At 46.9% G+C, this 22,769-nt stretch overlaps 1 protein-coding gene across 1 annotated transcript in view; it reads left to right on the forward strand.

Annotated features, from left to right (window-relative positions):
- The window catches only part of Vwf (von Willebrand factor), a 137,544-nt gene that overhangs the window by 92,525 nt on the left and 22,250 nt on the right, over window positions 1-22,769 (forward strand). The window contains exons 29-41 of the mRNA XM_042274144.2: window positions 1,553-1,669; window positions 1,759-1,899; window positions 2,192-2,335; window positions 3,592-3,756; window positions 4,810-4,853; window positions 5,156-5,333; window positions 11,379-11,599; window positions 12,744-12,936; window positions 13,136-13,477; window positions 15,576-15,775; window positions 19,907-20,009; window positions 20,468-20,542; window positions 21,895-21,999. Coding sequence (XP_042130078.2) covers window positions 1,553-1,669; window positions 1,759-1,899; window positions 2,192-2,335; window positions 3,592-3,756; window positions 4,810-4,853; window positions 5,156-5,333; window positions 11,379-11,599; window positions 12,744-12,936; window positions 13,136-13,477; window positions 15,576-15,775; window positions 19,907-20,009; window positions 20,468-20,542; window positions 21,895-21,999 — 2,028 coding nt within the window. The remainder of the gene's footprint in view (window positions 1-1,552; window positions 1,670-1,758; window positions 1,900-2,191; window positions 2,336-3,591; window positions 3,757-4,809; window positions 4,854-5,155; window positions 5,334-11,378; window positions 11,600-12,743; window positions 12,937-13,135; window positions 13,478-15,575; window positions 15,776-19,906; window positions 20,010-20,467; window positions 20,543-21,894; window positions 22,000-22,769) is intronic.

Genomic DNA, 22,769 nt, shown 5'->3' on the forward strand with positions numbered 1-22,769 from the left:
TACAGAGAATGCATAGAAAAATTGCAAGTCTTATTAATCCCTCTGCCCCACACCCCGCACCCAGTCCAGACTCACTTTCTGCCTGGCAGGTAACTTCTGTTTGTTTGGTGATTGTTAACTCTCTTTTGGACCACACTGATGCATGGAATTATTTTAAGTAGCTCATGTTCTTGGAGGCAAGGCTGAGAGGTTAGGCACCCGGTGCAGATGAAACAGACAGATCCAGAAGCCAGAGTGCAGAACTGCCACTCAGTAGCCGATAATTTAGGGCTGGCCGGTCGCTTTATCTATAAACTGTGGATATTAGCAACTATTTGTGAAATGCTTGAAACAGACTCTAGCATGTGGTGAAGGCTCAGAAAGTACTGTTTTTCCCTCTTGTTTTGAGTCAGGGTCTCAGTGACCCTGGCTGGCCTCGAACTCTCTATGTAGACCAGGCATGCCTCAAACTCACAGAGATCTCCTGCCTCTGCCTTCTGAGTGCTGGGATTATACTGTTGCCTTCTTAACTTATACTGGTGTCAAAGTATCCAGTGTGTTAGTTTGTTTCTACAGTGACACTAAAGATTGAACCTATGGCTTGGTCCGAGCTAGGCAAATGCTCTATCACTGAACCACCCAGCTCTCTTTTCCTTTTCTTTTTGAGACAGATCTTACTATGTAAGTTGCCCAGACTGGCCTTAAGCTCACTCTAGGCCAAGCAGGCCTTACAACCTGAAGTACTCCTGAGTAGCTAGGTTGACACGCTGGCGTCATCACAGCAGAAGAACCAGCTGTTTTCAGCATCTCTCCGTCCCTGCACTCAGTCTTTGCTTTTGTTTATTTAGTGAATATTGCTTTAATTTTTCTGCTAATAAGAAAAGTAACGGGGCTGTTTGCCTTGGTATTAGTATGCGTTCCGTCTGTGTGTGTCCTCATGACACAGCTTCCTTCTTCCCCGCGTACAGATGCCACATTTTCTTGATCCCTTCAAAGGTCACGAGCCTCTTTCCCAGTTAAGTGCCACTCTGTGACTTTCCCTTATTTCATTGAGCTTTAGACCCAAGAACACAGAAGTCGATTTTCTTTCTTTATTAATTGTTTTAGTTATTGTTTAGTTACTTCTCAAAATTATGGGTCTTATAACGACTCTCTCTCTCTCTCTCTCTCTCTCTCTCTCTCACACACACACACACACACACACACACACACACACACACACACACACACACACACACACACACATTTCTGCCTCCCTTGCTCCCCACAAACAGACGCACTTACTTTTCCTGCCATTGAGAATGCTTTCCTTTGCAGGCATTTGCCTGCCTGTGGGTAGATGTGGAGTCTTTTCAATGTCCCTCAATCTAGTGAACTCATAGATTCAGGAACTGTCTCCTCTGTCCCTCCTCTACCTGTCCCAGCCCCACACTGTGGCCTCACTGGTCAATGTGTCCCTCCTTGGTGGTGCTGTGTGCTCAGCGCTGCCCTGAGGAGCCACTGCCCGCTGTGGGGGATGGTGGCTGATCTTCGGTGGGCACCTGTGTACTTACCTTCCTGTTCCTCTTTGCAGACTGCAGCCAAGCCCTGGATGTGGTCCTCCTCCTGGACGGCTCCTCTGGTTCACCAGAGCCTGCCTTTGATATGATGAAGAGTTTTGTCAAAGCTTTCATTTCAAAGGCCAACATTGGTGGGTGATGCCTCTGAAGCTGCACGTGAGTGTGGTTCTTCCTGGGGTCCACCTGATGCTAAATGTTTCCCTCTTTCTCCTCCTGTTAGGGCCCCACCTCACTCACGTGTCCGTGTTGCAGTATGGAAGCATCAATACCATCGATATATCATGGAATGAGGCCCAGGAGAAAGCCCATCTGCTGAGTTTGGTGGACCTCATGCAGCGGGAAGGTGGCCCCAGCCAAATTGGTAATGCTGGGGTCATAAGCTAGCTGTAGAACCTGCATTCTCGTCCTGATTCTTGGCTTAAGGGACCGAGTGGTCTTGGCCAGTAACTTTACTCTTTGCCCTGAGTTTCCTCCTTTGGATGGTGAGGAACTAGGTGGTCCTCTGCATCCCTTCCTAGTCTCATCAAGTGTTGCTCTGAGTCATAACTGTTCATCTTTTGAATTCACCAAGCGTCAGCCTTGAGCCCAAGGCTCAGAGAGTTTAGAAAACCCAGTCCTTGTGGTCAGTCCTGACTCAGACCATTCTTCCTCAGGGGATGCGCTGGCATTTGCTGTGCGATATCTAACTTCACAAATCCATGGCGCCAGGCCTGGAGCCTCCAAAGCAGTGGTTATCCTCATCATGGACACCTCCTTGGATTCAGTGTACTCAGCAGCAGATGCAGCCAGATCCAACCGTGAGTGTCTGGTGCACAATCCCGAGACCCCAATCAAGTGCTGGAGGAGCGGGGAGGTGGGCGTCCTTCCTCTTCTTCCCTGTGTTCCCTGCAGCATTGGGTATTGAACCCTGGACCTGTCACACACTAGGCAAGCACTCTACCACCGAGCTGGGTCCTCAGCCACTCTCTTCATACTCATCCTCTTGAGTGATCTCATTCAGTATCAGGGGTCTAAATATATTTATTTATGGACCACTGACCTTGAAATCCCTGTCTCTAGCTCAGACTTCTCACCTAACAGACAGTTCATGGTTAACTCTAACGGACAGTTCATGGTTAACTCTAACAGTTCATGGTTAACTCCAGCAGACAGTTCATGGTTAATTCTACTCCTGCTTTACCTCAACATTTTCTTTGTCATCTATTTCATTTTTTGAAGTTACTCAGGTTAGAAATCTCAGCCCCTTTGAGTTCCCCCCTTTCTCTCACATGCCACCCAATAAAACAGCCAAATCTTAAAAAACAAAAAAAACAAAAACACACTGAGAGTCCTACCACTGCCGGCAAGCCCCATCATCTCTTACCTGAGAGGCAGGGCTGGCTTTCTAACTGGAACTGCAGCTCCTTCTCATAACCTCTCCTCAACGCAGCAGCTGTGCAGACGAGCTCCTGCCATGCCTTCGTGGTCTGGGCTTTCTGTTTCCTTCAGAGAAGACATGAGGTTGGTGCCGTGGCCCATGAGGATTTGCACATGCCAGGCTTCACTCCCTCTCTTGTGTGTTCTGTATTCTGCTTGCACTCTGACCTTTTATCCTTGCTGCGCTCACTGGGAGGGTCATTTCTCCCCCAGCCCAGTTCTTGGCTTCTCCGTCCTTCCTTCAGGTCTTTCTCCATGAAATGGTTATTCCCACCCTCTGTGCGTTCCCCATCCTTCTCATTTCACAGTTTCTCCCGAGCATCTATCTACACCTGAAGATGCCATACAGTTACTATTTTGTGTGTTTGCTGCCTATGTTCCTGTGTGTTAGCCATGAGGACAGGAGACAGGCACTTTATCTGCTCGGCTCACTGCTCTATCCCCACTGCTTAGAATGGTGACTGACACATAGGGGTAGCTCATTAGCATGTGCTGCCCACACGGACCACTCCTTCACAGGCTTGCTGTGTGTGTGTGGCCAGCCTGGGTTGCAGGAAGCCCCATACAGGTGCTAGATGGAGTGTATATGTTGTGGTTACCTGACCATAGCCCCTTTCTTGTTCCTCGGCTAATTTAGGAGTGGCGGTGTTCCCCATTGGGGTTGGGGATCGTTATGATGAAGCCCAGCTGAGGATCTTGGCAGGCCCAGGGGCCAGCTCCAATGTGGTAAAGCTCCGGCAAGTTGAAGACCTCCCCGCTGTAGTTACCCTGGGCAATTCCTTCTTCCGCCAGCTGTGCTCTGGTAAGTCTTCTGATATATATATTCCAAATCTCAAACAACCACTGCCACCATGACCACTACCAAGCCCGAAAACCCAGAAAAACCAAGTAACACTGCAAAGACTCAAAGATGTTTTGTGTATAAAATTTAGTCTTAAATGAAGAGTGCCATGTGGATCAGAACTTTCACATTTCTGTTTGTGGAAGGCTGTGTACTATCACCTTCAGGAATTTCTGGAAAATTTTCTGTGACCAATCCTGCTTCCACTTGAAATGTCCATCTGACTTTTTAAGCAGAGGAAGTCCTGGCTTATTTGTACTGAGGGATTTTGGATGAAAGAATTGGGAGAGTTAAGCAAGGAACTCCAGCATCCTAAAGTTCATATTTTTATATTTTACTCTCAGTATACATATAAAGGACTTTAGAAATACATCGTCAAAGCCAATATTGAAGGACCACAGGTTAAGTTGATTTTAGGTTAGAAACATGTTTTGTTTTCTGACCTGGTTTTATATATTAATATAATTATTATTTTTATAATTTATTTAACTTGATTTTATGTGCATTGGTGTGAAGGTGTCATATGCCCTGGAATTGGAGTTACAGTTGTGAGCTGCCACATGGGTGCTGGGAATTTGAACCTGGGTCCTCTGGAAGAGCAGCCAGTACTCTTAACCACTGAGCCATCTCTCCAGCCCCTGTAATTATTTTTAAATTAAACCTTTCTACAGAGTTACAGACCTTTCCTCATAGATGGTGGATCTCTTGGCAGCAATCATTAAGCAGATCTCTTTCAGGTTTTATGGATCTTGCTTCATACCCCTCCCCCACTCCTAACAGGCATGAAATGAGATAAGTGAAAGTTACTGCCATGTGATAACTATCGTCACCACAATTATCAGTTGTCATAAAGTGTGAAGGACCACAGGGTTGTCACCTCCTTGTGTCCTCATATGTCAGTGTGAAGCCCGCTCAGATTCTCTTTAGAGACGTGTTCACTAGCAGATGTCATCGTGAATGGTTTAGAATTCTTGGTGGTAGGTGGTGACTAGAGTCCTTCTGTGTCTGTTTCAGGGTTTTCTGGAGTTTGTGTGGATGAGGATGGGAATGAGAAGAGGGTAAGTTGTTTCCTGTTGACTTGGAAGGAAAGGTCAGAAATACATATGGGGAGCATTTGTTCTTGTTGACTAATTTTGCACTGGGTGGTCTTAGCCTCATTCTCCTGCTTGCTATTAGCCTGTTTTGGGGGTCCCTCTGTAGATCTTGTGTTATGTCTCCCACCTTATGTAGAGCCTCCTTAATGCAAGGCCGTTGTCCAACCCTAGCCCATCCCCAGAGGCAGGCAGTGATATGGTGGGTAGACTTAGATTTGGTGTGCCTCATCCTGGTCCTTTCTCAAACCTGTTTTCTCCTTTTGCAGCCTGGGGATGTCTGGACCTTGCCAGATCAATGCCACACAGTGACCTGCTTGCCGAATGGCCAGACTCTGCTGCAGAGTCATAGGGTCAACTGTGATCACGGACCCAGGCCTTCATGTTCCAACAGCCAGTCCCCTGTGCGAGTGGAGGAGACCTGTGGCTGCCGTTGGACCTGCCCTTGTGAGTCCTTCATTTCCTTAGTCTGGATTGTGTAGATGAACAGACTTTTTTTTTTTTTTTTTTTTTTTTTTTTTTTTTTTTTTTTTTTGGTTTTTCGAGACAGGGTTTCTCTGTGTAGCTTTACGCCTTTCCTGGAACTCACTTGGTAGCCCAGGCTGGCCTCGAACTCACAGAGGTCCGCCTGCCTCTGCCTCCCGAGTGCTGGGATTAAAGGCGTGTGCCACCACCGCCCGGCGATGAGCAGGCTTTTAACTTGCTGTGTAGACAGCCAGCGTGGAAGAGGCTAGGTGGAAGTACTCCTGCCTCATGACACACATGTGCTGTCGTGCCTTGCACTCCTTCCCTCCCGTGGAATCTGGGTATGTTTTCACAGAGTCTCAGAGATCCACAGATGTGTCTTCACAGACCCACAGGAAGAATTGCTTTTCTGAGGTTCGAGTTCAACTTGGTCATTTCAAGTCATCCCTTCAGAATATACATCACTAGGATGTCAGAAGTATAGCTGTGTGCGTGAGGCACCTCCAGAGCCCTTCTCCCGAGTCACACTTACAGGGCGGCATGCAACTGTATACTGTCAGGCGGCCTGGTATAAGAGCTGGACACAGGTCCATCCCCTGTAAGCCTGTGGTGAATACTCATCTGGGGGGGGGCAGCCCTCAACCTCACTGTTGGGAAAATGGCCTCTGTGATGATCTGTTCTCAGCAGTGGAAGCAGACATAATTGTAGGGTGCCATCAGGACTGTGTTTCACATCTCACTCTCCCTTCAGAACATATTTAAGGGGATACATTTCCCTTCTGGCTTTGATGAAAATGGTCCCAGAGTTCATGCTATTTTTGGTTATCCAAAAAGAATTCTATGGTCACTTCGGTCATCAGACAGTCTCAGTTGGTCACTAGGTGGCTGTGGAATAATTAAAACTTTGAACTTGATTAGAGTTTAAGTATCCACCCAGACACAGCTTCTACTGCCTGCCTTTGGGAAAAAGAGTGCGGACAGCTTCCCTCATAGCTGGGAGCACAGAGAAAGGAGACCACATGGGGCGGTGTAAGCTCTCTTGAGGCTTTCCTGAAGTCCAGCCCTGGGGCTTCTGTTCCCAGGCCTGGCTAGTTGTTGCTTCTCCATGCAGAGCTTCTGATGCCTTTGTATTCAGTCCGTCTTGACTCACTCTCCTCCAGAGTCCTTTCCCTATTTGGCAGAAGTTCTCTCAGAAAGGATCACTTTGAATACATCCTCCAGCCATCCCATCCTTCCTAGCTCCTAACCAGTCCCCAAGATTAGTTCGGCCCTTATCCCACCACTGGGATAGAACAAGTGGTTCTTCTCAAATGTCAGCAAGCATCTCCCTTGCTGTCTGGCCACCTGTGGCCAGAAGATCCATCAGGCAAGAATCAGACACTGGTCCTGAATTCCCTGTGACCGAAAGGGACACAAACCTAGTTCCTGCCTCCTGAGAGTCCTGCTCACTGGGTGTGGCCCCCCCATTTGTCCCTCTTAGGGGATGTACAGCCAAGGAGCGATCTTGTCGGGGTGGTCTCAGTCCAGCATTCAATACCCCTCCTTTTCTACCCATGAGTGAAAGGTATCAAGAGATGACACTAGATTGGGAGTATTAAATCCTTTAAAACTGAAAGCTCTTTTTGAATTTAGAAGTCTCTTTTAAAACAATTTTATTGGTGTATGTTCATTGTCCCTAGTGATAAAATTCATAAAGACTACAGAAGTGTGCCTCTGTCTCCCAGCTCTAGCATCCACTGATGACTGCTGATTTGTTTCTCTGTCCTGTTTGCCAGGACAGTCGGAAGGAATTCCTGTCATCCCCACCATATATGTTAGAATTTTATTGAAAGAAAGAACTTCCCCACCTCTCTACTTAATTAATTAATCAAATTAATGGGTGCTGATGTACCCATGTCATGGATTCTTACCTTTCTCTACTTTGTATAACTGGTTGACGCGAGTCAGGTGTTTTCTTGCTTCATTGGTCCCAGATGTGGTTCTTGGGCATCTGTTTGATTTGATTTGAGTCCTTTTGGCATGTTTCATCCTTTGCTTTTTCAGACAGCAAAGAGCTTGGATCCCGTTGTCCATGATGTGCTTGCCTAGTTCTAGAACACACCTGCTATCACTCCAGAGTCTGTATGAAGGACAAGCCTGCCAGCCCAGGCATTTGCAGACCTGCCTTTCTGTACTGAGTCTCAGAGTGAGATTCCGTTTTCCAAAGTTATTTACATTTGTTGTCTCCCCTTGCCCTTCAGTGGCTGTGCTGTTTATTAGTTTTGTTTTTATTGTATTTATTAAATAGGGTGATTGGTCCTATTGGTGGATTCTATGGTGACATTCCCACACATGCCTGAATGGGGATTTGGAGTTACACACCTCTCCCTTTTTTTTCCCTCATGTAATCAAACAGTGCTGCTCAGGGGTTTTGTGGCTTTGTACATTGTTTTCAAGAATTCTGCTGATTCTTTCTGTTTTGTTTTGTTTTTTCACTCTGTGAACTATTTGATACCTTTACCTGATGCCTGGCGAGTTACTCTTTATCTTTAGAGTTCAATGGCTTTGCCAGTACCTCCCCTCCCCCCAGGTTCACTCAGGGTCAACCGATCCGGGTGAAAATTTCCAGACATTTGTCACTTGCTGTTAACGTCCAGATTTGGTTCTTCCTTGAGTTCCAGAACCTTCTCATGAGTCAGACTCAGTCTTTAAGCATCAGTTCTTTCCTGATCCCTCTGGAAGTCCTCCATCCCCACACTGTCTTGACTTCCTCTCCCTTGCCTCTGCCATTCACTCCTCTCCACTCTCCTGCTGACTTCTTGCTCTTTCCAGGGTTTCTCATTCCGTTTTTCATTTTGGTCTGTTCTCCCCTGGGCCCTTCAGTTTTGACTTGATTTTTAGCTGTTTCTTTTATCTTTCATTCTCCTGAGCCCAGTCAACTTTTTTGAAAACCTGTTCCCAATCTGTGTATTTCTTGCATTTCCTGTTTATTTATTTTAGTTTGTGTATTTGATCTTACATGCTGAGGCACACATGTGGAAGTCAGAACTTAGGTAACTTAGGCATCAGTGTCTCCTCCCATCCTGGAGGCTGTGGAACTCAGGTCATCAGTCTTGGAATCAAGAGCCACCTGTCTGGCTTTGTTTCTTTTCTTAGTTCTTAAGTTCCTATTCAAGGTAGTTGTCATCTTTGTGTAAATTTTTGAGTATATTTAAATTACTGTATATCATTCATGTCATATGGTTTTCTCCCGTGACATTTTTGGGGTAGAGTCTCCACTGAGTGAGGAGTGCTGATTCTTACTTCCTGAGTTTTAAAGTCATTCTTACAGACTCCTGTCACTCTCTTCAATGTGTGGATCAGCTTTTTTTCCCCTTCACATTCAATGAAACCAGTTGGGAAAGTCATTTATTAGTGATGTGTGCAGATTTCATGTCTTCTGGTGTTTCAACTCTCTTTCCAGACCCCTGGTTTCCCTCTTTGTTATTTTTATGTGTTGCTTCTCAATGGCCAAGTGCCTTCCCACTTCCTTCCCCTGATTTTGGCGCTGGGAACCTGGGGCCTCACACGCACTAGGCAAGCACAGTCCTGTTGAGCTCTGTCTCTAACTCCCAGAGTCTCTTTCAGTCTTTACATTTGTTTGTTGACTTTGATAATGCGCATCCATCGTTCTCTGACACCCAGACTGCTGTTTTCATGTAGTACTTGGTTTTAGATACTTCTCTGCTAGGTAGGGTGACAGTGAGATAACAGAATACGAAGAAAAGGAGAGAGGTGAGATGAAATGGATTCTAGAATACGTTTAGGAGTGGTATGTTTTTAAAAATATTTTGTAGCTCTGTGATAACATTTTATTATGTAAGTCTCAGATTCTCATTCTTTAGTTGGGTGACTTTAACTTTTCCTGTGTCTTGAACATCGGAGTTTATTAATATATGTGGCTTATTAAAAATGGTAGTGGGGGCTGGAGAGATGGTTCAGTGGTTAAAAGCACTTGGTGTTCTTCCAGAGGACCCAGGTTCGATTCCCAGCCCTACATGGCAGCTTGAAATTGTCTATAACTCTAGCTCCAGATGATCTGATGTGTTCTTCAGGCCTCCACAGACAAAATACATGCAGGCAAAATACTAATACATGCCTAAAAAATGAAAGGAAGGAAGAAAGGAAGGAAGGAAGAAAGGAAGGAAGGAAGAGAAAATAAAGAGGAAGGATTAGGGAGGGGAGGAGGGAGAGAGAGGGAGGGAAGGACAGAGAGAGAAGCCTGGTCAGGAAACAGGATAAGGTTTACAAATCCATTTACCAAACATGAACATACATGTCATGTACTATTAGGCTGGCATTTAGTCTAGATTGCCACAAACTCTCGTGACAATCCCCAAAGGTAGTGATTGCAGTCCCATTATACAAGAGGGATAGGAGAGGATCGCTTAAGTCCAGTATCTAACCAGGGTCTTACCCAAGAAAGTGGCAAAGCACAATTCAGTTCTGAGCTTCTTTGGCTCCAACTTACTGTGTCACAGTTGGTCTGAAGGTGGACAGAGCCATTCTGGCTGACAGTCTTTGTCTTGTGATTTAATAATACATTGTCATTGGTAATCCGGGCTGTTCCCTTGACACGTCACTTTTTTCCCCCCCTTTGCTTTGTCAAGACAGGGTTTCTCTGTGTAGTTTTGGTGCCTGTCCTGGATCTCACTTTATAGACCAAGTTGGCCTTGAACTCACAGAGATCTGCCTGCCTCTGCCTCCTGAGTGCTGGGATTCAAGGTGTGTGCCACTGCTGCCCGGTGATGTCACTATTTACAGCTGAACTAATAAGGATTATGTTATTCAGTTTTCCCACCACTATGACAAAACACCCAATACTACAAAGTTAAAAAAAGGCAAGGTTCATTTTCACTCTCAGTTCTGGGGCTTTTGTCTGACTGTGGTGAGGTAGCACATTCTGGCAGGGCGTGTGGCAGGAGGAGGATGCTCACCTCAGGGCTAGGAGAGAGAACGGGGCTGCTGTGCAATGTTCCTTCAAGTCACATCCTCAACAACCTAGCTCCCATCTACTCAGCTACACCCCCTAAAGCAGTGTCACCAGCCGGCAGCCAACCCTTTGGGGGACCCTTACCCAGACCCCAACAGCGCTCACTAGCAGCATGAGTTCCGGCAAGACAGTGGCAGGGAGGACAGCTCAAGGACTCGGGACGTTCAAGTGAAAGCCATGGAGGCTCATTAGCTCCGAGAAATGGCGCCGCTGCCCCGCCGGTCACGTGCTGTGTAGCAGTCACATGCTGTGTAGACAGTCACATGCCTTAGTAGCCGCTCAGCTCTGAGAAATGCTGCGGCTGCCCTGCCGGCCACATACAGTGTTGATAATTGCCCACAAAAGTGGTGGTGCCCCGGGCCTGGTTATGAGTAAGGGGCATTGGTGGGGTCTCATTGAGTTTTCCTCATTTCTTGGTTTTTGTTCATTCACGTCTATAAATGAGTCATGATTTGTGTGAAAAACTCATCTCCAATTTCATTTAGGTCCAAGACTTGCTTTCAGATCAACAGCACTGGCTGTTCAAAGTGGGGAATCCCCTCCTCACCTCCAGCCCCCCAATCATCTTATGTGGACGCCCAATGATTAGCATTCACATACTGTTTTAGCAGGAACCTTGAGAATTTGCTGATTATATGTAAATGTGGGTCCCTGAGTGAGCTCTGAGACCCAGTTGTTTATTTTGGCCCAGGAAATACTTCTCTTATGTTATCTCTTGTGGGATGAGTCACTATAACCACCGGTACCGTTAGCTGAAGGGACACGTGTCTTCAGGTGAATTTTCTTTTCAGTGAGGTCATGAATAGCTTGCTCAGCGCCTTATGCTTTCAACATGACATTACACCTTGGAACTTCCCTTTGTTCCCTGGGCCAGGCTCCCCTGGAGAGAGGCTGGCTCACTGTGTTTGTGTGCAGCATGGTCACGTTGCTGCAGGCATGCATGGCCACACTGCTGCAGGTATGCATGAGGAGGCTGGAGAGTGAGTGTCCATCTGCCGTCTGCTTTCCCCATTCAGGTGTGTGCACAGGCAGTTCCACTCGGCACATCGTCACCTTTGATGGGCAGAACTTCAAGCTGACTGGCAACTGCTCCTACGTCCTCTTTCAAAACAAGGAGCAGGACTTGGAAGTGGTTCTCCACAATGGGGCCTGCAGCCCCAGGGCAATGCAAGCCTGCATGAAGTCCATTGAGGTGAAGCATGCTGGCCTCTCTGTGGAGCTGCACAGTGACATGGAGGTGAGAAGAGTTTGCTGTGGGATCCATGGCAGGGCAGAGCGAAGCTTCAGGGAAACCGCATGGTTTGAACTGCTGCTGCCGCCTGGGAGTCAGCTTTCCCCTGACTAGCAGGGCACTTCCTCCTTCAGAGGGTTCCTTGCCATCTCCCTAGTCTTGGCATGATTTCATGTTGCTCTGGGTCCAGATTTGGGAGAGCAGATCAGTTTTAGATAGCAAGTTATGAATTTAGTCCCAGTTTCTGGCATTGATAAGGAGCTGGGTTGGCACCAGGATCATGGACGCACTAGGCGTTATGAGCCCAGTGCCCAAGGCCTGGGGGCTTTCCAAAGGGAAATATTTAGTGCTTAAATCAGGGCCTTTGAAAATATTTAGGGCCTCGACAAAAACGTATGGCTTCAAAATTTAGAGAGGAGACTGCCAAATGGCTATAAATAAATGTTTGATTAAATGCTCACAAAAGGTTATATTATGCCAACTTCTTTACTTGTTCATTTAGAAATCATAAATATTTCATGGTGTGAAAACAACTTGTAGACTAGATTTTCTCACTTGGTAAGAATTCCTGAGTATGAGCACTAATTGCTGAGAAATCAGAGTTAGTCATATATCAAACGAGGAGTCATAGCCAAAGAAATCTTAAAATCAGAGTGATAAAAAAAAAACCTTCCAAAATTTTTTACAGCAAAATTACATTCACTGCAGAATGTGAGTACATTTTAATATGTTTGATATGCTATTTGGTGGGGCCTCAGAAGGCAGGCACACATGCTCACGTGTAGGATTGGAAGCCACCCTGGCAGGTACTTCCTTCTGAAGACACTGCCCCAGTAGCTGGTGTAATGGCCGCTGGAAGGGATTCATCCTTCTATACTGAGGTCCGCAGATCAGATTCCCTGAAGCCTTGGGATTTCTAGTTCAGGCGCACGCTACCTGCACAGTATTATAGTGGTCTGTGCTGCCGAGCTCTACAAAGCCCCTCGGTGTTGAAAGGGCTGCTGACAAACATCAGGTGTGGGCAACTCTGCAGCCAGGTGAGTGTGAGGAATGCACAGGGACCCTCAGTAGCTTCAGCAAGAAGCAAGAGCGAAGCTCTGAGACTGCGGATGCATGAGAACCATTGATGAACTTTTCCTTGTTTGAGCAGATGACAGTGAATGGGAGACTGGTCCCTGCCCCTTACGTGGGTGGAAACATGGAGGTCAGCATCTACGGTGCTATCATGTATGAAGTCAGGTTCAACCATCTTGGCCACATCCTCACATTCACTCCACAAAACAATGAGTTCCAACTGCAGCTTAGCCCCAAGACCTTTGCTTCGAAGATGTATGGTCTCTGTGGTAAGGAGGTCTTAGCTCCGCTCTTCTTCTGCATTATAAACCCCACTGTGCTTCCTGTGTGTGTGTGGGTGGGGTGGGGGGTGTTGCTTACATTACTCAATCCTGTGTCAAGCATCCAGTAGTGAGGGTCGGACCATCCTTGAGGGTTGAGAATGGCCAAGTCTTTGGCACTGCTGTCTTTTTTTTTTGGTTACTCTAGGAATCTGTGATGAGAATGGGGCCAATGACTTCATGCTGCGGGATGGCACGGTCACCACAGACTGGAAAAGGCTTATCCAGGAATGGACCGTGCAGCAGCCAGGGCACACATGCCAGCCTGTTCCCGAGGAGCAGTGTCCTGTCTCTGACACCTCCCACTGCCAGGTCCTCCTCTCAGCACTGTTTGCCGAATGCCACAAGGTCCTTGCTCCAGCCACGTTCCATGCCATCTGCCAGCAAGACAGTTGCCACCAGGAGCGAGTGTGTGAGGTGATTGCTTCTTATGCCCACCTCTGTCGGACCAACGGGGTCTGTGTCGACTGGAGGACAGCTGATTTCTGTGGTGAGTTCCCATATGTGCTTCCCAAACCTTGGAAACAAATCAAGTATGGGATTGTTCACACTCTCTGGTCTTCAGATTCTCATCTGCCTAATGAAGATCAAAATCCCCGCATTTCCTATTGGGATTCCAGTTAGGATCAAACAAGACTGTAGATATAGAAGCCCTTTGAATGCAGAATTTTTATGTAGATAAGAGTGTATTTCTGTAATGCAAATAGTTGTGAATTTGGTGTTTTAGACACAGGTAGATGTCAGCTAAGTATTGCATGCCCAGTAACATAGAATTTGAAATTCTACCAATGGGGGGCGAACACCCACTGGGCAGGGTTTTGAAGTGGGAGTGGTGTTTTGCCTTTTGACTCCTCAGAATTGCTGATTTCCAAATAGGAATGCTAACGTAGACCTCACCCTGTCAAGGCCAGCCTTCCTAATTGGACCTGCCCTTTGCTTGTCATTTGAAATGCACAGAGCACCAGTGTGAATCAGGTGTGGATTCTGTCCCCACAGGATGCTGGAGTGACAGTACCACTGACACCCTAGTCTACGGCAAATAGAGTCATTGACTTTTTGTGCATGTTGGTGTCTGAATCTATGGTCACAGAGTTCTCAGCCTCTGTGACCGGGAGCTGAGGACGTGGGCATCTCATCTAGTGATTGGCTGTTCTCTTAGTCTTCCTGCATCTCAGGTTTGCAGAGTAGAGAAAAAGAGCCGGATGACCCACCCCTGCCCCTCAGCCAGTTTTTAGTTCTTGGGTTTTATATCAGGCTTTTTCTTTTGGGCCACCAACCAGCTCCCAAATCATGACTTCTTATTAGTTATGAATGCTCGGCCTTATCTTAGCTCTTATTTTAATCTGTTTCTCTTTATCTATATTTTGCCTTGGGGCTTTTTAACCTTCTTTCTTTCTGTTTATCTTACTTCCCTGCTGTCTCTATGTCTGTCTGTCTGTCTGACCCTGGGTATGTCCTTCTCTTTCTCCTCATTCTCTCCTCTCATTCTTTTTGAGCTTAGATTTCTCCTTTTATTTTCTTTGCCTGCCAGCCCCACCTATCCCTCTCTGCCTAGCTATTGGCTGTTCAGCTTTTTATTAGACCAATCAGGTGTCTAAGGCAGGCAAGGTGAAACAGCAACACATCTTTTCATAATTAAACAAATGCAGCAAAAACAAATGTAACACATCTTTACATCATCAAACAGATGCAGCATAAATGAATGTAACACACTTTCACACATTCAAAGTAATATTCTGCAGCATAAACAAATAAAACACATCTTTACATAGTTAAAATAATATTCCACAACAGGGTTTTATGTCCATGTGGATGGCATTGCTTCTCCTCTACCTGCCTGCAGAGCACCAGGCAAATGCTGGCATTTTGCATCATGGAGAGCACCTTCTGCATTTACTTGCTTTGTGTGTGTCCACACTGCTTATTGTGCACACAGAGAAAACCCTGGTGCTACCTGCACAGATATGGCCATGTGAGTAAGTTTGCCCAGTCAGGTAATGATGTGAGAAGGAAGTTCCTGGTAGCTTCTCTCCCAGGCCCTTCCTCATCACTATGGCTTCTTTATTTAAGAGAATTTTTAAAGTCTCAGATATGTCTGTATTCCAAAGAAAGAATGCAAGAGCTTTCACATGATTGGTTGGGGTTATATTTGGCTGCAAGCAGCAGAGAAGTAAGGAATTCATGTCATTTAGATGATCAGAGGGAGGTGGCATCATTGGTGCTGGCCATGGTCATCTTCTCCAAGTTTTAAGATGCAGCTCTAGGTATGAAGTGCAGGGTCCAGCCGGTACTACAGGAAGGAGGCACAATTGTCTTTCTAAAACAAAATAGACTCCCGGAGCCCACCCATAGGATACTTCCTTCCTCTTCTAGTTGACTGGTCAGAACTTAGTCATGTGACTGCACTTAATCACAAAGGAGGTCTTGCATTCTGAGTGGTTGTATGCCGAAGCAAGAATTCTAGTATAGCAGAAGATGAAGAGAATGGATGGTGGGGGAGACCGATGGTGTCTACTCCAGCAGAATCAGCCTGGCTCCTTTTGCTTCTGGCTGGTGTAAGCCACTGAGAACGGCCTCATTCTCTGCAGCTATGTCGTGCCCACCGACCCTGGTATATAACCACTGTGAGCGTGGCTGCCCTCGGCACTGTGATGGGAACACTAGCTCCTGTGGGGACCACCCCGCAGAAGGCTGCTTCTGTCCCCAACACCAAGTCATGCTGGAAGGCAGCTGTGTCCCCGAGGAGGCGTGCACTCAGTGTGTCGGGGAGGACGGAGTCCGACATCAGGTAGGAGCCTGGCACCTCCATCTCAGTGGGTTGACCCCTTCCGCTTCCCACAGCAGGGTTGACTCTTACGGAATCCTGGAGGGATAGGAAGGCAGCATGCACAACAGCTTTGGGTTCCGGCAGATCTGAGTTTAGCTCTTGGGCCTCCCATGGATTAGCTGTGGGATCAAACACCAAAGTGTTAGCATATCATTAATATTATTTTTTTATCCATGCATGTAGAGTGATATAGGAACTCAGGAGGGAAGGAGAAAATAGTATGAGATGATGTCTGGCAATTTTCAGATGTACTATATACTTTGTATATTATCTCCATGTTCTTTAAAGATATGTTTATTTTCCTCCAGAGCATTTGTAACCACCCATGGCCAAGTGAGTTTAAAGGACACAGATAAACAGTTCATGACCTTTCTTCACTGTGAGATTGCTTTTAATGGACCATTGTACATTGCAAATGTTTCAGAAGGTTTTTGCTTCTTTAACATATTTGATTATGAAGCATATGAGTATGTGTGTGTGTGTGTGTGTGTGTGTGTGTGTGTGTGTGTGTGTGTATGTGTGTGTGTGTGAGTGTAAAGTATCCTTTGAGCCCAGGCTCTACCAGAAGATGCTAGTTTAACCCACATTGCTTTTAAATACAGAAAGTCCTCAAGGAACCCAGCTCAGCCAACTTTCCTGTGGACCCAGCTTGTAGAGATGGGTTTGATGCTGCACTCAGAATTCAAAACTCAGTGTAACTCCAGAGACCTACTGTTTCTGTTATCCAGAAGCACATTTACTGCATTGTTCCTGGGATGATTTGCTTGGAAATCACTGAGTTGCCAATTCTTTTAATTTCTGGGGACTCATGAGCACACTCCCAAAGGGTATTTATCAAACTCTTCTGTTGGCCTTAATGGAAGATAGTAGACCATGATGGTAGTCTTCTCTCTTCCAAGTTGATAGCATCTATATTTACAAGATCAGGTGCATAGTGGCCCTGTCCTTCATCATGGTCAGTGACATCACCAAGCATGGTAGATGTAGGAGCCTATTTGGCTCTAAGTAAAGGGGAATGTGCTCTCAAGATCTAATATATCCACCCTCACTGTCTTCGTTAGGGGTTCTATTGCTGTGAAGAGACACCACGACAGCAACTCTTACAAAGGAAAACATTGAATTGGGGTGGATTGCATTTTTAGAGTTTTAGTCTGTTATCGTCATGATGCGACATGGTGGCATACAGGCAGATGTGGTGCTAGAGAAGTAGCCAAGTGTCTGTCCTACATACTGTGATGCAGGCAACAGGAAGTGGTCTGAGACACTGGGCGTGGCTTGAGCATACATGAGACCTCAAAGCCCACCTCCACAGTGACACACTTCCTCCAACAAGGCAACACCTACTCCAACAAAGCCACACCTCCTAAAGGTGCCACTCCCTGTGGGAGCCATTTTCTTTCAAACTACCACACCCACCAAGGAGAACCATTTCCCCTTAATGCCCCACGTGGGGTGTCTTACCCCTGTATTTAGTCACAGCTAGTGGAGCTTGTGGTAAAGCTTGCCAACCAAAGATAATAAAGACAATAGTCACAGTAGCTCCATTGTTTTGTCCATGATGTTGTAAGCCAGGAAGTAGATCAGTTTTGATTTTCTTCAAATCCCTGTGGAGTCATTATCACATGTCATATTTAATGGATGAGAAATCCAAGGTTCATAGGATGGGATTGCTGTTGACAGCACCTGGTCATCCTGTGCTGTCCCAGCCCCACACGGACCTCAGGAGGAGCTGCTAGCTAAGTTCTGCATTGACTGGGCACTGATGGGAACATGCGCCGCGTCTGACAGAGCTAGTGACTGTCTTGAACTTCGTCCCATTGAACCCCTTTTTTTTTCTCACTGTGAATAGGTGAGTAGGGAAGAAACCCAGGCATAATCCTCCACCATATTTCAAATTGCCAAACTAATAAAGTCCTTGGACATAAGATTCCCCAAGTGAGTTGGCAAAACCTCTCATTTCTCCATTTCTCTCCCTGATCCTCAGGGCTCCTGGGCTCCTGTGTGTGTGTGGGGGAGCTGCAGGGATGCAAAGCATTTGCATATGGCGTTAACACCAGTGGCCATTCCAAACTGTGGGAAGCACAAAGTGCTTCCTCTCAGAAGGCAGAAATGGTCTTGCCCTCTTCCATGGCCTCCTGTGGTGAGAAGTAAGCTCTCTAGCTGAGTGTTCCTGCTCCATGAGTGTCAGATGTCCGCAGGTCCCAAAGGCAGGAAACGTGTGACTTTTATTGTAATGTCTTGGTGTGCTCAACCCTCTCTTCCCCCCCATTCTCTCTGACCCTTTCTCCTTCTCTCTATTTTCCTCACTTTCAGTACAACAAATTGGAATAGGCATAGGAATTGCATTAAGGGATCTGTCCAAATAGTGCATGGTTTTGGACATAAGAGCAGTTTTATATTTGAAAAAAAAAAATCAAGTATAGAATTAATCAAAAGCCCTGACGAGAACACAGCCGGTTTTAGTTATTCAGAAAATAGAGTTTAAATGGGAGAAAACAAGCGCTTATCCAGCCACCTGTGTTCCCAGCATCCGCTTTAAAGCAGAGAAAGAATGAAAATCTAATATGAAGAACATTTCCATTAAATGAATTTTTAGACTGAAACAGAAAGCCCAGAAAACCCTCCTTCAGGGAAATAACCAGGGCTTAAATCTGCTGTACCCCGGGAAAAGGAAAAATATTTACCAGTTTCCATAGCTCTTGTTTGTTTTACAAAACGCACCGTGGAGATGTGAGCGTTTGTAGTAGGATCAGATGGGGTCTGGAGTCGCGCACAGGCTGCTGGCCTCTCACAAAAGCCACTGCTCAGAGTCCCACCAGCTCAGGGGGACATGCTTCCTTTACCCAGCAGCCTGTGACCCGGCACTTCCTTTCTCCCGAGGCTCTGAAGCTCCAGCTCAGCCTAGGGGCTACATTCCTTCGGCACCTCCCACTGAATCTTCCAGCTACTGGTGGGAGGTGACTGATGACATGCCAGTCTTTTGACTGGCCTTGAGCACTTCAGTTTTCCTACCCCATACTTTCTGCAGGCTGTTCTTTTGGCCCCTTTATCTAATCCTGAAACCCAGCTATTCTTACACCTGTTCTCTGCCTTGATCTGGAATCTGGATGACCACTCAGCCTGCAGACAACTTGGGCCTGTGTCGTAGCGCCCCCTGCTGGCCTAATTGCTGCAGTCAGGCCTGTGGCATTTCCAAGGGCTGAACTTAATTTTTCAGGAGCAGTTGATTCTGTGTCCTGCCTTGGGTGTGTTTGGCTAGAGCTTTCCAGGAAGGTGGGACGTCCCAGAGGAATAAGTTGAACACCCATTTTGGGGTATCTTCCCGATGATGGGTTCCAGACCACCAACCCCGTCAAGTCTACATGTGCCCCAGCGGGAGGGAGGTTAACTGCCCCAATTTGTCATCCCCACTTTCTGATACTGGAAAGGTCTTTTGATATCCGAGGTCCACATTTAGAGAGAGAAAGAACAAGAGAAAACCGAAACACCCTCCTTCCCAGTGGTCATTCTCAGCTTCCTGCCCCAGAAGGGAGCCAGTGCCCTGTGCACCTTCCAGGGACTCCAAGCCTTGCTCTGGAACAGCCTCTGCAACAGCCTTGGGGTTTTTTGTTTGTTTGTTTGTTTACATTTCTCTTTCTCCATCTCCTCCCCCTCTTTCTCTTCTTCCTCCTCCTCCCTTCTCCCAATCCTCATTTATTCCTTGATGCGGGCTCTTATATTTAGCCCAGGCTGGCCTCAAACACCAGATCCCACTGTCCGTCTCCCCAGTGCTGGGATTACAGGTGCACACACCCCAGCCCTATCCTGCTCTTCTGTGGTTTTCTTCCAGTCTCCCTCCCCTCCATCCTGTTTACAGTCAGCAGCTTGTCTTTCTGAGACAGGGTTCTTTCTGAGACAGGGTCCCGTTACAAGCAGCACAAACTCAAGTAGACAGGCAAGGCTGCCACAAGGCCTTTGGCCCACCTGCCTCATCCAGTACATCCTGGCCCTCAAGAGGGCCAGCCAAACCATGGACTGGAGTCCTGACTCCCGTGACACCGGGGCTCAGACTGCAGGGTCCTGTACCCCTGCTTAGCCTCGTTTCTGCCTCAGTTCCTAGAGACCTGGGTCCTAGAACATCAGCCCTGTCAGATCTGTGTGTGTCTCGGTGGGAGAAAGGCCAACTGCACTGCACAGCCATGCCCTACAGCCCGAGGTAAGCGAGTCTGGTGAGTCTGATGCCTGATGCCCCTGCAGGAAGAAGGGATCCATGGGCCTCCGGCCACCCTGTCATACACATGATGGGCCACTCAAATAAAGGCGACATGGAGGTGTTTTTTTCTAGATGAGACCATGTTTCCGCTTGCTGAGATCAGGAGTCCCTTTTGACATCCAGAGTAGATGTGCTGGTCCCCCCCCCACCCCCGTCCTTCCACCCAATGCTTTCATCAGACTCAGAGTCCCCTGGAGGCAAATCTTGAAGATGCTGCAAGACCCACTGTGAAGACTCATTCTGTCCAGCATCCTATCCTGGTCCCATGGTCCAAATCCTGGGAGAGTCCCGTGTTGGGGTCTATGCTGGCTTTCTGTGAACGAGAACTTTGAAAACCTTCTGTAGTCTAGACCATAGTTGATTTTTTTTCCCTGAATTTTGTGGCTCTCCTTCTCCTCCAGCTCCCACATGTGGCCCATGCGAAGTGGCTCGCCTCAAGGAGAGTGCAAACCAGTGCTGCCCAGAGTATGAGTGTGGTACGTGTCCACCCAGCCAGTTCTCCAGGGTGCAGACTCCAGCCAGCCCCAAGTGGGTCAGACCATAGATTCCCCCCAAATGCCCTGCTCTTAGTCAGTCACAGGGTGTGTGAGAGAAGGTGGGAGAGGGCTGGCTGGACTAGAAGAAAAAGCTTCTTACAAAGTAGCTTTAAATGTGAGCCGTAAGAGCAAGGGTAACGTGGGGTGGGGGGCGATTGCTGGAGCCACAGAGATTTGCTGAGGAAAATGCCAAACTACCAGGAGACATTTCCAGTAAGAGTTTGCGGACACTCGCTCTGGGGAGGGCCACACGCAGGCCTTCAGCAAGTGGCTTTGTGTGGGATGGGGGCAGGAGGGGGCGGCGGCGGTGGTGGTGGATGACAGTGTCATTCAGGGAGTTCAGAGATGGAAGAGTGGCTGGCTGCATGACAGGGTGCTAATGGCACTCATCTCTGTCCCATCAGATGCGTTTATTAATTCAGTCTCCAAAGGCGGCTCTCCAAGGGAGAGGAGGTAGACCAAGGGAAGGGATAAGGACCTAGAAAAGAAGCCAGGATTCTGGAAGTTGATTCATTCTGATGAAATTTATGAGCTAGCAACACAAATCTTATAGGGGTTCAATCTAGTTTGAGAACAGTGTTATCAAGATCTCCGAATGTTAGTGGTAGAGAAAACTAGGGCTTCATTTAGGTCCAGTCACCCAGCTTATAGACAAATTTAAGTTTCTGTAATGTCCTAGGGACTGACTGTACTTTCATTAGTTCATGAAATCCTTGGGCTAACCTGGTAGGCTAGAGTTTCTACTATACAGAAGGGAAAACTGAGGTCTGGAGGATTCAGTCTTAGCTGAAAGGCTGCAAGTCTTTGCGAATGATGATAATTATCCATTTGAAGGTAACATGACATCTGTCATCTATCTATCTATCTATCTATCTATCTATCTATCTATCTATCTATCTATCTATCATCTATCTATCTATCTATCTATCTATCTATCTATCTATCATCATCATCTGTCTTCCATCTATATTCTTTCTGTGTATCTAAACATCTACTCACCTGGCCACCTACTATCTGTCTCCCATCTACCTACCCCTCCCCACATCCATTCATCCGTCAGCCATCCATCCATCCATCCATCCATCCATCCATCCATCCATCCATCCATCCATCCATCCAGTGTGTCACCCCTTTTCTTTTTAAATCTCTATTTCCACTTGCCTCTATTGGCCATCACCATCCCCCAAAGCTGTAGGAATCCACAGGAGAGGGTATACAGATGTCACTGACAAGCAATAAGAGAATAACCTCACCAAAATCTGCACGCACCCCCCCCCTTTCTTGAACCTCAGTGTGTGACCTGGTCAACTGCCACTTGCCTCCGGTGCCTCCATGTGAAGGAGGGCTCCAGCCAACCCTGACCAACCCTGGAGAATGCAGGCCCACCTTCACCTGTGGTAAGACTGCCGTGGGAGAGGAGTGGCTGTGGGTCATTCTCTCCGGACCTTGGAAAGTCATCTTCTGTTTGGGGGACCAAGATTGTTTAGTTTTCTTTTTCAGCTAGGTTTGGGGTACATTTGGAAAAAAGGGTTAAGGTCATACTTATTTGAGTCTACTGACAACCCTGGCTGTATCAGCTGCAGCCATGTCATTTTGGGGTCACATTAAGACACAGATAGGGGTGCTGGAGAGGTAGCTCAGTGGTTAAGAGCACTGACTGCTCTTCCAGAGGACCGAGGTTTGATTTCCAGTATCCACACGGCTCACATCTGTTAACTGCAGTGCAGGGGATCTGACACTCTCTCCCGGCCTCTGAAGGCACCAGGCATGCATGTGTTGCACAGATATACGTGTAGACAAAACATCAATACACTTGAATACATTTCAGACAAACAAATAAACACAAAGCAGATGATAGGGCTCAGCCAGTTAGACTTCAAACCCAATAGTTACTTGCTCCCTTCGTCCTCTCTGCCACTGAATGGAAGGCATGTTGCCTTGCTTAGCTAAAACACTGAACCTTATTTTAAAACTTAACAGGGCGTTTTTCTCTGTAGGTTTATATATTTAATCATAAAACATATTTTTTTTTTAGCCCAGAGGTGGGCTAAAATTAGTCACGAGAGACATGGAATCCTGTATTTAGTTACCAAGGGTTCCTTTCAAGTCTAGGGATGTTCTTGGATGCCTACTTTGGAATCTCACTTGAGTTCCTTGATGCAGGCTT

This window comes from Peromyscus maniculatus, chromosome 3 (genome assembly GCF_049852395.1).
Source record: "Peromyscus maniculatus bairdii isolate BWxNUB_F1_BW_parent chromosome 3, HU_Pman_BW_mat_3.1, whole genome shotgun sequence".
Lineage (NCBI taxonomy): Eukaryota > Metazoa > Chordata > Mammalia > Rodentia > Cricetidae > Peromyscus > Peromyscus maniculatus.